Source organism: Typopeltis vanoorti, chromosome 2 (genome assembly GCF_054136105.1).
Source record: "Typopeltis vanoorti isolate ZY-2024b chromosome 2, IOZ_Tvanoo_1.0, whole genome shotgun sequence".
NCBI classification, from domain to species: Eukaryota; Metazoa; Arthropoda; class Arachnida; order Uropygi; family Thelyphonidae; genus Typopeltis; species Typopeltis vanoorti.
Window position 1 is genome coordinate 83378125 of NC_143550.1, and position 15819 is coordinate 83393943.

The 15819-nt window shown below is 37.5% G+C and overlaps 1 protein-coding gene across 2 annotated transcripts in view; it reads left to right on the top strand.

Moving 5' to 3' along the window:
* Positions 1 to 15819, top strand: part of LOC150109217 (uncharacterized) — a 75350-nt gene that overhangs the window by 14060 nt on the left and 45471 nt on the right. For both annotated transcript variants that reach the window (XM_090406351.1, XM_090406359.1), the window contains exon 2: positions 11723 to 11837. In XM_090406351.1, coding sequence (XP_090262477.1) covers positions 11735 to 11837 — 103 coding nt within the window. In that variant the 5' untranslated portion in view covers positions 11723 to 11734. The remainder of the gene's footprint in view (positions 1 to 11722; positions 11838 to 15819) is intronic.

Sequence of the window (15819 nt, forward strand, 5' to 3'; positions counted from 1 at the left end):
AACATACAATAGAATATACATTAAATTAAACTTTAATATATTTCCAATATTTCGCCACCGTCATGTTGCCATCTTCAAAAGGAACTTACAATAAAGGCACATGCACACAGGTACTAAACACAGTAAATGAGACTGAAGTGAGGTAGCTATGGTTTTCCTAAAAGTCCCGATGGTGCCCCTTAATGGGCGATGTAGGTATCCTTGGCCGTTGGGCTGAAGGCCTGATGTAAGCCTCCGAAATTTGGGGCAGTCTCATGTAACCAAACTTGTTGAGGTTTGGCATGTTTCTTAGGACCGAGGCTGATTCCATAAATAGTCTTTCATATTTGTACTTGCTACGGTGTGTTATTGTGGCTTTCTTTCACCGTATTTTGTGGCATGTATGCAGAGCATGGTCTGCAAGACCAGAGTGCATGTGCATGTACTGGTGAAACCGGATGTAGTCCTTGTGTTCTTGAAATTCTGATGTTCGCTGTCCTGCCTGCTTGGCCAAAGTAGGACAGCTTACAGCTGCAAGGGACCTGGTATACACCAGGTAGGTCTAGGGGGAGTGGTTGGTCTTTAGTTGAGCGGATAAGAGATGCCAATTTTCTATATGGTCTGTAACAAGACCATATAGAATACACCGTAGCAATTACAAATATGAAAGACTATTTATGGAATCAGCTTCAGCCCTAAGAAACATGCCAAAAACCTCAACAAGTTTGGTTGCATGAGACTGCCCCAAATTTGTGAGGCTTACATCAGGAGACCTTCAGCCCAGTGGCCAAGAATACCTACATAGCCCACTAGGAGGCACCATCAGGACTTTTAGGAAAACCATAACTACCTTGCTTCGTTCTCATTTACTTCGTTTAGTGCATGTGTGTGCGTGTCTTTATTGTAAGCTCCTTTTGAAGATGGCAGTGTGATGTTGCCGAAATATTGGAAATATATTAAAGTTTAATTTAATGTATATTCTCTTGTCTGTTGTAATTTCCTTAAGTTATTTAATAAACATGTATAACCAACGTTTAAGCCTTTCTACGAGCATTCCATGTAATGTGATTAATTGGAACTAAAAGAAAAAATATATATATATATATATCTGAAGTGCTCCTTTATGTTGCTATTATAATTATATATAGATTACAGTTTTTTTAATATGCAAGTTTATGAAAAAAAGAAATGTGCTCATGATTTTTCGTCTCAGAAAGTGTATATACTGAAAATATGTATGTTAAAATAAATGCAAATTACACTTTAATTTAAAAAACTCAAATTTACATGATACAATGCTAAATTGGTGTGATGTGCAAAACATTCACATCTTTCAGATTGTTCAGTGATATAAAGTGTCACACTAAAATATGTAAATTTCAGTGTACTAGTTTTGCTTTTGTGTGAAACAGGTTTTCTAGCATGACTTTTCCAGTTTTATAGGTGTATCATAATTAGGTTAACAATTTATTTACCATTCATAAAATTAAGTTTACTCACTCTTCACCAATTGATAACGAAAATTTAACAAAAATTCCCCTTGTATACAGTCTTAGGTGTGACCTCTTGATGTGAGACATAGAATGTTTTCTTGCTTCTCTTTTTTTTTTTTCACTATGCTGCTATTAGGACTATTATTATTATTGTCATCCGAGACCTCTAGGGAGTCAAGGACTCAGTGAGGGTAAGCCATAGATCATCCACACCAGTTGTCATACTTTGTCTTAAATTATTTACACTAGATGCACTTACAATTTCAACAGGTAAAACTGTTCCACTCATGTCCTGCTTTGTGAGAGAAACAGGTAGCTCTCATCTGTTTCTTAACTACACAAACTTAACTTCCATGGATTCCCCCCTTGTCCTCTCCCCACCTTTGATATAATGAAAAATGTCATCGATCAGTAACCTATAAAACCCATTCAGAAGTTTACAGATCTTCAGCATATCACTCATCTTTCTCCTGTTTACCAGTGTCTACAGTTCATACTCTCAATCTGTTTTCATAATCTGCATTCCATAATCATCGCAATGTCATCTTTTTTATTCTTCTTTGCACCCACTTCATATCTTTGGAAACTGGGAGGCTAAAGAGCCTCTGTAACTCAGTTGGTAGAGTCGAATGAAGCCCTTTAGAAAGACCTGAGTTTGATTTCCGTCCATAACGCTAGGAACCTCTTTCGACTAAATCTGAGTTAGCTGGTCTCATATAGAGGTCGAGCGCTTTTTGCTGGCCAGGTTGGCCAAGTAGTTAGCGTATCCGCTTTCCGGCCAAAAGACTGTGGGTGCAAATCCTGCTGTGGATATGGATGTTTGTGATTGTCTGTGAAAATACTAGTGGTGGTGGTGGGCAGTAGATGCAGTGGTGTGTTGTAGTTGGTGGATTGATGAGTGGTGGAGGCAGAGAATTCTAGAGCAAGAGCCCTCCCTTGATGAGTCTTTGGATTCCCTGGAGGTGTCATGTAGTAATAATAATAATAAAAATCTGCACATAATATATGCCTAGGTGTAGTCATATCAAGCTTTGTAAAGAAGGAAAATGACTTCCTTATCCTTAAATATCAGTGTTTGTTTCATCATTGCAATGTGACCTTTCAAGTTCAAGTCCCTATCCACCACAATTCCAAAATCCCTGGCATAATCCCATCAGTGTCATTGGAAATCTCCTCCTGCCAAAGTGCATACTAACATTGAATAGATGACCATTATAATTTGCTCAATGTTCCAGCTTATTCAAATCATTCTGTAAGTGCTGGATATCAGTAGCATCTCTGATTGCCCTGCCTATCTTTGCATCATCAACAAACAATTGAATATCTCATTCAGGTCTTTCCCAATATGTATAGATTGAGCAATAGTGGTCCAAGGACTGATCTCTGAGGTACACCACTGATCACTTCATATGTGGTAGTTCATGCCCTCCACATACCACTTTCTGACACCTGCCTGTCAGCCACTCACCAAGTCAATTGATATTTCAATCTCATATTCTGCAGTTTATGCAACAGTCTTTCACTGATATTTTATCAATTGCTTTAGAAAAGTCTGACAGTATCATAGTATATCCATTCCCTTTGCTCAACTCATCCATAACATTATTATGAAATATGAGCAAATTGTTGTCTTTTACAAAGTATAGCTTATCTGTCAAACCATTTCTGTAATTCATGCTGACATCCCATCTACCCCTATTGCCAAATTCATATCCAGGTTATGCCACAGCTTTAAAACCTCCTGCTCACAAGCCTCTATCTTTTCATCCAATATAGCACTGTGCACAATGTGATATAAGCAAGTTGATATATGTTAGTGAAGTGATTATTCATTATTGGAACACTCACATGTCTTCTGACACAAAGATACCATCTGCATTCACTAAGTTATTCTTTCACATTCATTCTTTCTTTCTTTGTATTTGCATGCATAACAATAAAATTTTTTAAGGTTAAATTCAGCCTGCATAGCCAATTTCTTTTCATGTTTTAACTTAGCTTACCATAGAAAATTTGTAACTTTCGTGGCTTGTGCTTTATATTAGAGGGTGCTAGCGAGCCAAGCGCTGTGGATGTGTCTAAGAACTCCTGATTGAGATAAGTTATACTAGGAATAATTAAGTATATATACGTAATTGTTTGAGTAAGAGCAGTTGTAAACGTTGTGCGCAACCAGTATTATTAGTGTGGGGGATTTTTCTTGCCTAAACTTAATTACGAAATTGTTATTATTAGACCTAATAACCTGCAGGGGGAAAAAAAAAAAATGGCGGTGGCATTGTCATTCCATGACTTTAATTTAGATTTCAGTCGTTTCGTTAAGTGTGAGGTCTGTTATATGTATTCTTTCGATTACATAAATGATTTATGGATGTTTAGAGCAGATGGAAGAAGAGTATGTGTGCGAAGTGTGACCTGAACGAGGAACTGATGAATGCAAATATGAAATTGATGACAGAAAGTGTTAGTAACGAGAATGTTGTGGGAAAAATGAGTGCACGTTTGAAAGAGAAGGATAGTGAGAAAGAGAGGCAAAAAAATGTTAAAGAATCGGTAAAAAGGAAAAAGAGCGATTTGAAAACCGTAACGGATGTTAAAAGGGACAAAAATGAGGCGAGAGTGGCAGAAGGAAACGAAATTGAGAGAACGAAAATAGAAATGGCGTGACGTAGAAATCGGAAGTGAAAAAAAATCGAAAGAATGAATGATGGTGAATGTTGAACCGAAAGTACGGAAACGAAGGATAAATGAGAGTGAAAGTGAGAAGAGGGAGTCGAGAGTTAGAAAGATTGAATGACAGAGAGAATGTGTCGTGAGATTCGGAAGTTGAATTGGATTGGATGAGGCAAGAAATGAAATGGATGCGGAATGAAATTAAGAGAATTCAGGTCAAAACTATTAAAATAAATCATGATGGCATGAAAGAGTTAACAAAAGAAGAGCGAGTGGCGTTGTATGGCGACTCCATTATTAAAGGTGTGCCAGAGGATAGAATGCACAAGGAATGTTTCCCAGGCAGTAAAATGAGTAGAGTGATTGAGGCATTGGATATGAGGCAGGAGCAAGCAAAAGAGTTAATAGTATTAATTGGTACGAATGATTTGAGAGAGGACAAAGAGGTTGTCAGAATGGATATCAGGAGGCTGTTTGGAAGGATAAAAGAGAATAGTGTGACAGGAAGGGTAGTCAGTGTGTTGCCTAGGTATGACTGTGGTAAAATGAGGCGGAGAGCAAGGATTATGAATGATATGCTGGCTGAATTTGAGTTTGAGGGACGAAGCGAGCTGTATGGGAGCGATGGACTGCATTTGAGTGGTTATGGTGTGAGTCGCTTGGAGAGACTGCTGCTGGAAGGTAGAGAAGTGAATAGATAGAATGAATCAGATCGAGAGGGAAGTGATGTGGAAGAGCAGGAGAGATTGAAGAGGTAGATATGAATTGGGAAATGACTGGTATGAGTATAGAAAATGGGAGAATGGGTGTGCAAGAGGAGCAGGAAAACAGGGAGGCTCAGGGTGGACAGGGGTACACAGCGTGAGAAAGGTGGATGCTCCAAGAGGAGGTGAGAGCATGTGTAGGCAGGAAAGGAACGGGATGACCAGGGATCAAGAGGAAACAGTTGGAATTGAAAAGGGTTCTAAAATGAAGAAGCAGAAAGGGAAATGGCTCCAGTCGAGCATGGAGAGATCACATCGAGTGAGTGGTATCAGTGGAACTAGCTGTAGATCCAGAAATGAGCTGTTGTGTTTGTATACAAATGCTAGAAGTATAAGAAACAAGGCAGATGAAATGGTTGCACTATTTGCATCTGTTCACCCAAAGATTGTTGGAATAAGTGAGACATGGTTGGAAGAGGACGACATCCTGACAGGAATAGAGATGGAAGGGTATGATTTGTTTTGTGAGGATAGAAAGGGTAAAAAGGGAGGAGGGAGTACTATTGATGATAGAGAAAGAGTTATAAGTTAAAGAGAGAAAGGGAAATGGTGCCAGTGGTTTTGAGGCAGTATGGTGTGAGATAGAGGTGAATGGATTCAAATACTTGGTGGGATGTTGCTATAGACCAGGTAATGTGGATGGTGGTGATAGTGAAATGTATAGTCAAATTAGCCAAGCAAATAAGAAAAGGGTGATCATTATGGGTGATTTTAATTATAGCAATATAGACTGGAATGATGAGATAGCAACTGGAAGTAAAGAAAATGAGTTTCTTGAGTTTTTGATGGATAATTACCTCATACAGTATGTAACAGAGGGCACACGAGGATTAAGGGTCTTTGATTTGGTCATCTCATCAGAGGATGTAATTATAAATGAGGTGTCAAATCATCTACCAGTTGGTAAGAATGACCATGAGGTGATTACCTGGGTGGTTGCCAGCAGTGCGAGGACCCCTGTGAGAAAAGGGTATATGTGGAACTACAAGGGGGGGGGGTGTGATTATGAAGAGCTCAGGAGACAGCTTGCGGGTGTAGCGTGGAATGAGGAGCTAGCTGGAAAAGAGATCAATGCAGCTTGGGGGATGTAATGCAATGTCTAAATGTATTCCAAGGGTGAGAAGGTTAAATAAGGTAGGTGTGAGATGGATGAATAAAGAGATTAAGCATGCGATACAGAGAAAAAGGGCATTGTGGAAGCAGCACAAGAGAAGTGGAAATAACCAATTTCATGAGGTCTACAAAGACCAGGCAAGGAGGGTGACTTGGTTGGTTGGTGAGAGTTGCTAAAGAGAGGTATGAACAGCAGTTAGCTAATGAAGCCAAAAAGAATCCTAGGGAGTTCTTTCGATATGTAGTTCTTTCAAAAGAAAGAATGATTATGGAAGGATGACATTGATTGGAGAAAATGGTATAAAGACAGCTGTTGCAGAATGTGTGGTGGAGATACTAAATGAGCAGTTCATAAAGATCTTTCAATCTTGTGAATGTGACTTCATGGAGAGATTGAGAGCAGTTGATGGGGAGGAGAGCCTGACTGTAAGTGAGCAAGAGGTGCTTGGAGGAGTTCAGTAAACTAGATGTAAATAAGGCTGTGGGGCTTGATAATATATCACCACGTATTCTGAAGGAATTTGCCAGGGAGTTGACACCTGCCTTGACATATTTTTTTAATATGAGTCTTGCACTTGGTCAAGTTCCTAAGGAGTGGAAGGAGGGCAAGATTGTGCCACTTCATAAAGGAGGTGATCGAACTCAAGCATCAAACTATAGGCCTATCTGTTTGTCAGGTGTGTGGTTAAGTTGTTGGAGAAGCTTGTGAGAACTAGGATCCAGAGTTGGGTTGACAACAATGGTATTATCTTTGATGGACAGCATGGATTTGCTAAAGGGAGGTCATGTTTTAGTAATCTACTTATTACAATAAAGTGACTGCTTCCTTGGACAGAGGAGAGGATACACAGTAATATACTTGGATTTTGCTAAGGCTTTTGATAGAGTACCTCATGATAAGTTGAAAGTCAAATTAGAGCAGATGGGATTGGATATTAGATTAGTACATTGGATTGAAGACTATCTATCTGATTGGTATCAGCAAGTTGTGTTTGGGGGGGGGTGATATCCAGGAAAATGAAAGTCACTAGTGGTGTGCCTCAGTGGTCTGTTTTAGGGCCATTATTGTTTAACTTGTATATTAATGATATTGGCGAAGATTTGGATGGAGATATTCAGTTGTTTGCAGATGATGCAAAGTTGGGACGAACCATAAAGAGTAGTGAAAATGTTGTGGCCTTACAAGAAGACTCGAATAAATTGAGTGATTGGGCACAGAAATGGGGATGTGAGTTTAATGTTGCAAAATGTAAGGTTTTAAAATTTGGAAAACAAAGATGGGATGCAGAATTTATGCTTGGTGAGAATATATTGTTGGAGGTAGAGGAAATAAGAGATCTGGGAGTAATAGTGGATAAGGATCTAAAATTTAGGGGACACATCGCCAAAATTGTGAAGACAACACAAAGGCTTCTGTGAATGATGCAGAGGACACTGGCGTGTAGAAGTAGGGAGATTTTTGTTCTGTTGTATAAGGCTTTGATTAGCCTTATACAATAGTCCATGTGCCCAGATTTGGTCACCGGGTTTTCAGAAGGATGAAGAGATGTTGGAAAGGGTCCAATGGTACATCACAAGATGTAGTTGTTAATGAGCTATTGGTGCTGCTGCCAGTTGGTGACAATGATCATGAGGTACTTGTTTGGGAAGTGGTGAAACAAGAAAAGGTTACTGTCAAAATCAGATGTATGTGGAAGGTGGGTGATATGGGAAGCTCTAGTCAACTAGCATCAATATGTTGGATAGATGAGCTGTACAGAAAAGATGTTAACAGTGCATGGAAATCATAAGGCAGTATCTGACACAAGCGAACTGTGTTGGAAAAGAGAATGCTATGGAGGAGGTACAAGACAGCTGGTGAGGATCGGATCCATAAAGAGTATAAAGTGCAGGCTAAGAAAGTGATAAGCATGGTAAAGAATGAAAAAGTTGCAGCATGAGAGGAGATTGGCTGGTCAGGCCAAGGTTAATTCTGTGGAATGCTTGTACTATATGACAGGCAAGAGAAAGAATGATTAAAGCAGGTTAACACTGGTAGATAGTCATGGCAGCAAAGTGACCATTGCAAATGATACAGTGGAATTATTGAATGAACACTTTATCAGCATATACTATACTGGTGTAAATGATGCTATGCAGTATTTAGAAGAGAGGCAAGTATTAGAAGAATTGGAAGTGAAAGAATAGAGGTGTATCAGGTGTTGATTGAGTTAGATGTTAAGGCCGTGGATATGGATAACATATCGCCAGTGTTCACAAAAGTCTTGTAGTGGGTAAGGTTCCTATGCAATAGAAAAAAGGTGAAATAGTACTACTCCTAGAATGGAAGTTTCCAGTTATAGACTAGTCTGTATAGCTGCTGTTGTAGTCAAGGTGATGGAGAGATTGGTTAGGAATAGAAATACAAGATTGGGTTGATTGACCTAGTATTCTTTATGATCAGCATGGGTGTATTTGTAAAAGATAGGTCTTGTTTCTAGCAATTCATTTGCATTTTATGACAAGCAAGATGACGACTGTGTTAGATAAGGGCGAATTATGTTGTTAATGCAGGTAGTGTTAAAGATTTTAAGATTCAATATGATAGATTTGTTGTCAGTTGAATGAATTTTCCACACTGAAACTGCCAACTTTGGAAGGTGTAAATAATATTAGTCTCTTTTGCTTAATAAGATTGCACATGTATTTCACTGCCACCCTATTTGTGGTTTGGGCTCTAGGGAGACATTTAGATACAGCCTCATTTAACCACCTTTTCAAAGCTTCTCATGCATTGCCAATATCTTTCCCTTTCATTAACTGATACAATGGTGCCAATGATAGTATTCTTCTGGTTGTCACAATTGTGCTCTCTGTAGTTCAGCTGGTAGTCTGTCCTAATTGAAACATCGTATAATTAGCTACTTTCAGGATGTAAGGCATTATCACTGCCACCAACTGGTGGCAAAACAGTGACATTATTAACTAAGATGCCTTCTGATGCTGTGATTAGATCTAACACTCTTTGACCTGTAATTCCTTCTTTCACATGCTGTTTGAGAAAGTTGTCTCACAACAGCCAAAAAAATTTTCCTTTCTTATTAGAATTATCTTCTACCCAATCAATGCTTGAAAAATTTAAGTCACCATAATGATTACTTGCTTAGTACTCTTCAGGGTAATTTGGTGATGAATTTCATTGTCTTCAGCAGTTGGATCACTGGATCTGTAGCAATGGTCCACCATTATTTTGCCTTTTTAACCTCGACTTTACACCAGATAGCCACAAACTTAGTGCTACATGGGATGTTATTACTGTTATCGATTTTATGTCATACTCTAACCGGATACACACCATCTAATATCATTAATAATACCCCACCCTTCCATGTCTTCTGTTGTTCCTAAAAAAAATAAAAAGAAAATACTACCCTTTTAAAATACTATATCCCACAATGATGAGCCCTTTGTCTTTCAGATCTTCCCCAATATCATTATACCTCTTCCTGGATATTGTTAAATTGTGAATGAATACAAGTCACTAAGGAATGTTACATTTATAATTTGACAAGTTAAAACCCTTGAAAAGGGATATGCTTGTATTTTAGCATAAGTTGTATATAGCCTGACAAATATTGGATACCGTCATTAGTGTAAAACTTGTGAATATTCCCATGTAAAATACCTACTAAATTGTATTTTAGACAATGAATTTGTTATATACATATTTTCTGTTAGAATTGATATAAAAGAATTACTGTGTAAATTGCATATAACCAACTGAGATTATAAGATCAAAGTATGCGGGCACTGGATTAGTAAGTTGCCGCAAGCGGTCACACGCGCATATGGCATGTGGCGACCTAAGTTTTTCCAATCTAAGGGTTCTGGGTGGCACAGCAGAACAAATAAATTTTCCCAGAACCTTAAGAGAAGTTAATTTCAGAAGTTTTGTTACCAAGGAGTTGGCTTAACCTTGAGACAATCCCTTTGTAGATCAGACTCGCACATGTGACAATCTAAGGGGCTGAAGTATATAATAATAAGACAAAGACAGATATATTATAGGTGCTGCTGAGATAGGACAAATTATTCAAGAGCTATTTAAGTAAAGGAGTTAAACAATATTAAGTAAATATTACCTACGACGCCACATTATAACAATATTGCTTCCCCCTACACAACCTTGCTGAAACCCATCAGATAGCCAATCTCCAATCCAATGTGCTAGTCTGATATCTAACCCTATCTGCTCCAGTGTGACTCTTAACTTTTCATGCAGTAATCTATCAAAAGCCTTTGCAAAATCAAAGTATGTGTATCCATCTCCCTTACCATTGAAACTAACCTTATTATAAGTAGATTACTAAAACATGAGCTCCCTGTAGCAAATCCATTCTGTCTATCAAAGATACTGTTGTCAACCCAATTCTGAACCCTGGTTCTTTCCAGCCTTTAACATGTTAAGGTATATTAACATGTTAAGCCTTTAACCACAACACCTGACACACAGATTGGCCTATAGTTTGAAGCTTGAGTTTTGTCACCTTCCTTATGAAGCAGTACAATCTTTCCTTCCATCCTTTTGGAACTTGACCCAATGTAAGTTTTATATTAAAGAAGTATGTCAAGACAGATGTCATCTCTCTCTCTGGCACATTCCTTAAAAATATGTGATGATATATCATCAAGTCCCACTGTTTGCTCAAGTCTACATATATATCTCACTCACAGTCAGTCTCTCCTCATCATCCAGTGTTTTCAAACTCTGTATCTCACATTCACAAGGATAAAAGACCTTTATGAACTGTTCATTAAATATCTCAACTATATCCTCTGCAGCAGTTGCTGCAGAGGATATAGTTGAGATATATAAAATAGCATAAGCACACAGTTGTTGTTATGCTGTTTTCTCCAATCAGTGTCATTCTACTGTAATATATATATTTTTTTGCTTCATTAGCTAACTGCTGCTCATACTGCACTTTTGCTACCCTTACCAACCAAGTCGCTTTCCTTGCCTGTTCTTTGTACTCCTCATGGAATTGATTATTACCACTCATCTTATGTTGCCTTTATAATGCCTTCTTTCTCTATTGCACGCTTAATCTCTTCATTTATCCATTTCACACATATATTTAACTTCCTGACCCTTCAATTAAATTTAGACGTTGCTTCTAATAGATAGTTCTTGATTATCGCCTATGCATCAAAATGAGGCTTGCTTACCACAACTGGTTTTAATGTAGATGAGACTAGTTTATTTTGGAAAAAAATGCCAGATCGTTCTTATGTGCCATATGAAGTATAATCTATGCCAGAATTTAAGGTATTAAAGGACAGATTGTTGCTTCCTTTTGGTGGAAATGCTGCTGAAGACTGCAAAATAAAACCAATGTTAGTTTATCATAGCAAAAGCCCAAGTTCCTTCTAAAATATTTCTTCTTGAAAAGCTCTGATAAAGACTCTTCATATCCTACTTGGGATTCAAACTCAGGTCCTTCCATTTGAAGAGCATCTTTGATACTAAATTAGCTATGGTATATTAACATGTTAAGCATTCCTTATGATGATATAAAGTGAATTTATATTTTACTTATCACCATATACGGTTGTATTTTATTTCTAATATAAAGTAGGAATTATCTTTGTTATTTATATAAATATTTGAGATCATCTTTCACATTATTTTTTCAAACATCTTTTTTTTTTCTCCTCTAGAAATTAAGCACCATGACAAGTTTGATTGTTAATGGTCTTAATATATCTCAGCTGACAGATGATGAACTGTATAAAAGACTGCGAGATGAAGGACTCTTTGTAGGTCCAGTTGTAGGTATGTACAGTTTTGAATTCAAATAAGAAAGCTGTTTGCTGCATATAATTGATATTCAGGAATATTCACAACTTTCTTATAAAATTTTAAAGAAATTCTTCATTAGAAAAGACAGTCATAATTTATATATATATATGGTGGATTCCACTTAATTGGGCCACATCAGAAATAGCGTAATTAAACAATTCAAGCAGTCCAGTTAAAGTTGCACATCACATATGACAAAATAGAAGTTTATCATTTGCTGTGTGGCAAAATTAGGGACACAAAACACACGTGTTGAAAAGATTATTTTACTGATTAATAATAAAATAATAACTTGATGTTCAACCCCTGTATTGAGGTCATCATCAGAAGGATACATGTGTATAAGAACAAAGCTACATGCTGTTGCACTCTATACAGGTAAATTACATCTACGTTGTTAAGTAATCTTTTTTCTTAGCCTCTTTTTTTTTAATCACCCTCTGGTGATTAAAAAAAAAAAAAACAATAAAAACTACAATAAACTCTGCTAAAGTCTTCACGTACTAGGATTCTTCTGGAATTATACAGTTCATATTGTTATGTTATGATTATCTTCTGGATTTGTACAGTAAGGTTGTATTGAATGTTCAGGAAAAAAAAAAAAACACTAAGTCTTCTTGTATTGAGATTTTTCTTTGTGGTTGCTATGAAGGTTGCAGATGAGTCCTCCACATTCTTGGAATGGTTAGACCATCATTTTTATTCAGATTCGGATCATGTTTGAGCATTTCACATGCCTCCTTGAATTTTCACTCGAGCCAGGTTTTGGTGTGGCATTGGGACTTGGTACCTTTCCAATCAATTCTGTGGTTTGGAGTGCGTGATCAGAAAGGCCGGTTTTTCCAAAATGGAGGTATTTTATGTGTCGTTTGTGTTCATCCTTCCTGATTGGGATGGTTCGATTAATTAACAGTTCCATGTTAATTAATCGACTAGCCTTTTTTGAAACGATGTAGAGACAGCAACTTAATACCCAACTGCTTTAAACTAAAGAAGAAATTTACATCAGCTAAAGCGCTCTGTATCTATGCCAGGCTAGAAAAAGCGTTGTTAAGAGAACAGATCCATGAGGCACGAAAGAACGTAGCATTTACCCAAGCCAAAGTGTTGCAACTAAAATTTGAGCTATCCATGTATGTTAATCCAGAAATTTGGGATATTCTGGACAAGATCACAGACGACTCAGCCAAGCATCTGTTACTCAAAAAGAAAGAACAATTAATAACAAAGTTTCAAGCATTAAAACTACAGGAAGGCACAAGACGATTACAACGCCATAACGAAAGAAGCAGCCAATCACCCACAAACACAGTTAGGAGTAACCATCCACCATCGGACCACTGTCTGGTTATCAACAAATTGGATCACAACCTCACCCAAGATGAACTCTCGCTACTAGAGAAAGGTTTAAATTACGCCATTGCTATGAGGTCAGTAAATAAACTAGATATAATCTATCATATCGAGAGAGGGTTAAGATCCCTCCCCGTCAATTTAGCTGACAAAATACGGATGGAAACTGTCTGTTTACTAAATTCAACCAAAAAATTAAGCAGCAACCTAAACAAAGCTGAAAAACTGGCCCTCAAATCCCTAAAAAAATAACCATGACATTATTATCACAAAAGCAGATAAAGGGAAATGCCACTGTTGTTTTAAATCGGACACCCACATAGAAAAATGAACCATTTGGTATCGGACCACAACACTACCAAATGGTAAATTACAACCCCACGCAACGCAACAAAAAGAGAACTACTTAAATCAGTTAACACGTGGCTGGAAGAAACAATTAAAAAATTAATACCGTAGTATGCCTGCACGCCCAGAATTTATGGCCTGCCAAAAGTACACAAAACAGACACACCATTATGTCCAATTGTGGAAGGAATCGACAGCTCGAATTACCACTTAGCCAAAAAATTAGTGGCCACACTCAAGGAATTGGTTGGTCATTCCCCTTCCTACATAAAAAATACACAACATTTCATAAACAAAATTAAGAACATTACACTCAACGACCAAGATCTATTAGTCAGCTTTGATATAACTTCCTTTTTCACCAATGTCCCAATTAGTGATACTATCTTGCTCTTATAGAACATATTTCCACACAACATCACGGCCCTCTTTGCCCATGTACTCCACTCTGAATATTTCGTGTAGCAAAACAATTTTTACCTTCAAAAAGAGGGTACAGCCATGGGCTCACCACTCTCCCCCCCAATAGCGAACTTTTATATGGAAGACTTTGAGCAATGAACTCTAGAGTCGCCTTGCCTAAAGCCCAAAATTTGGCTCAGATATTTTCGCCATTTTGCCCCACGGCCGCGAAGCACTAAATACATTCCTTAGTCACCTGAACAAACAACACAAATGCATCCAATTCACCATTGAAATAGAAAAAAACAACTCTCTTCCGTTCCTAGACACACTTGTCACACATCTTCCTTTCAGTTTACTGCAAACCCATACACACAAGCCAGTACATACACAAAACTTCTTATCATCATCCAACACAAAAACCTAGGGGTCATAAGCAACCTTAAATGCAGAGCTCAAAACTATTTGTTCAAATGAACATGCTCTTAACCATGAATATGAGACCATCAAACATACCTTTATAAAAAATGGATACAGTATAAAAACCATTCACAAAGATACCACTAATAAAAAAAGATTTCAAGAATGCTATCGCTATATCATATGTTAATGCCATTTCCGAAAAAATAGACAGAACACTACAAATACAACATCAAAACCACCTTTAAACCCTCGACCAAATTAAGACACCTACTCGGTTCTTCCAAGGATCCTCTGCCACACCTAGCCCACCCAGGGGTTTACAAAATGCAATGCACATGTAACATACCATACATAGGGGGAAACAGGGTGAACCATCCCAATCAGGAAGGATGAACACAAACGACACATAAAATACCTCCATTTTGGAAAAACCGGCCTTTCTGATCACGCACTCCAAACATACCACAAAATTGATTGGAAAGGTACCAAGTCCCTACACTGCACCAAAACCTGAAGGATCGAGTTGAAATTCAAGGAAGCATGTGAAATGCTCAAACATTCATCCGAATCTGAATAAAAACGATGGTCTAACATTCCAAGAATGTGGAGGACCCATCCGTAACCTTCATAGCAACCACAAAGAAAAATCTCAATTCGAGAAAACTTGGTGAAGTGTTTTTTTTTTTCCTGAACATTCAATAGCAACCTTACTGTACAAATCCAGAAGATAATCATAACATAACAATATGAACTGTATAATTCCAGAAGAATCTTAGTACGTGAGGACTAGCAGAGTTTATTGTAGTTTTTTTTTTTATCACTAGAGGGCTGGCTAAGAAAAAAGATTAGTTAACAACGTAGATGTAATTTGCCTGTATAGAGTGCAACAGCATGTAGCTTGGTATCCGCATGTATCCTTCTGATGATGACCTCAACACAGGGTCGAAACGTCAAGTTATTATTAATCAGTAAAATAATCTTTTCAACACGTGTGTTTTGTGTCACTAAATTCATAAATATGGATTACCTTTTGGCAATCCCTTGTATAATAGGTTAACAACATGAGATTCATGTTTAAAAATAAATAAATAAAATCACTAAATGTCTCACTTCTTCTTTAATATTAGTATACTAGAATGAAATTTATCAGGTGATGAAAGAATGCCAAATCATATCTTGATGTATTTGAAGGTGCAGGAGAACTGGTGATGCCTTTGATTAAGCTGTTTAATTAAAGTCTCAGCTCTGGCAAAGTCATAAGAGAGTGGAAGGAGTGTAAAATAAGTCCTTTGCATAAAGGAGTATCTAAGTCTGTGGTAGCAAATATTATACCAATTAGTATCTTGGGAGTGGCGGCAAAAGTACTGGAAGAGTTGATCGAAAAGAGAATCCAGGAATAAGTGGATAAGAATATGATACCATACCAGGG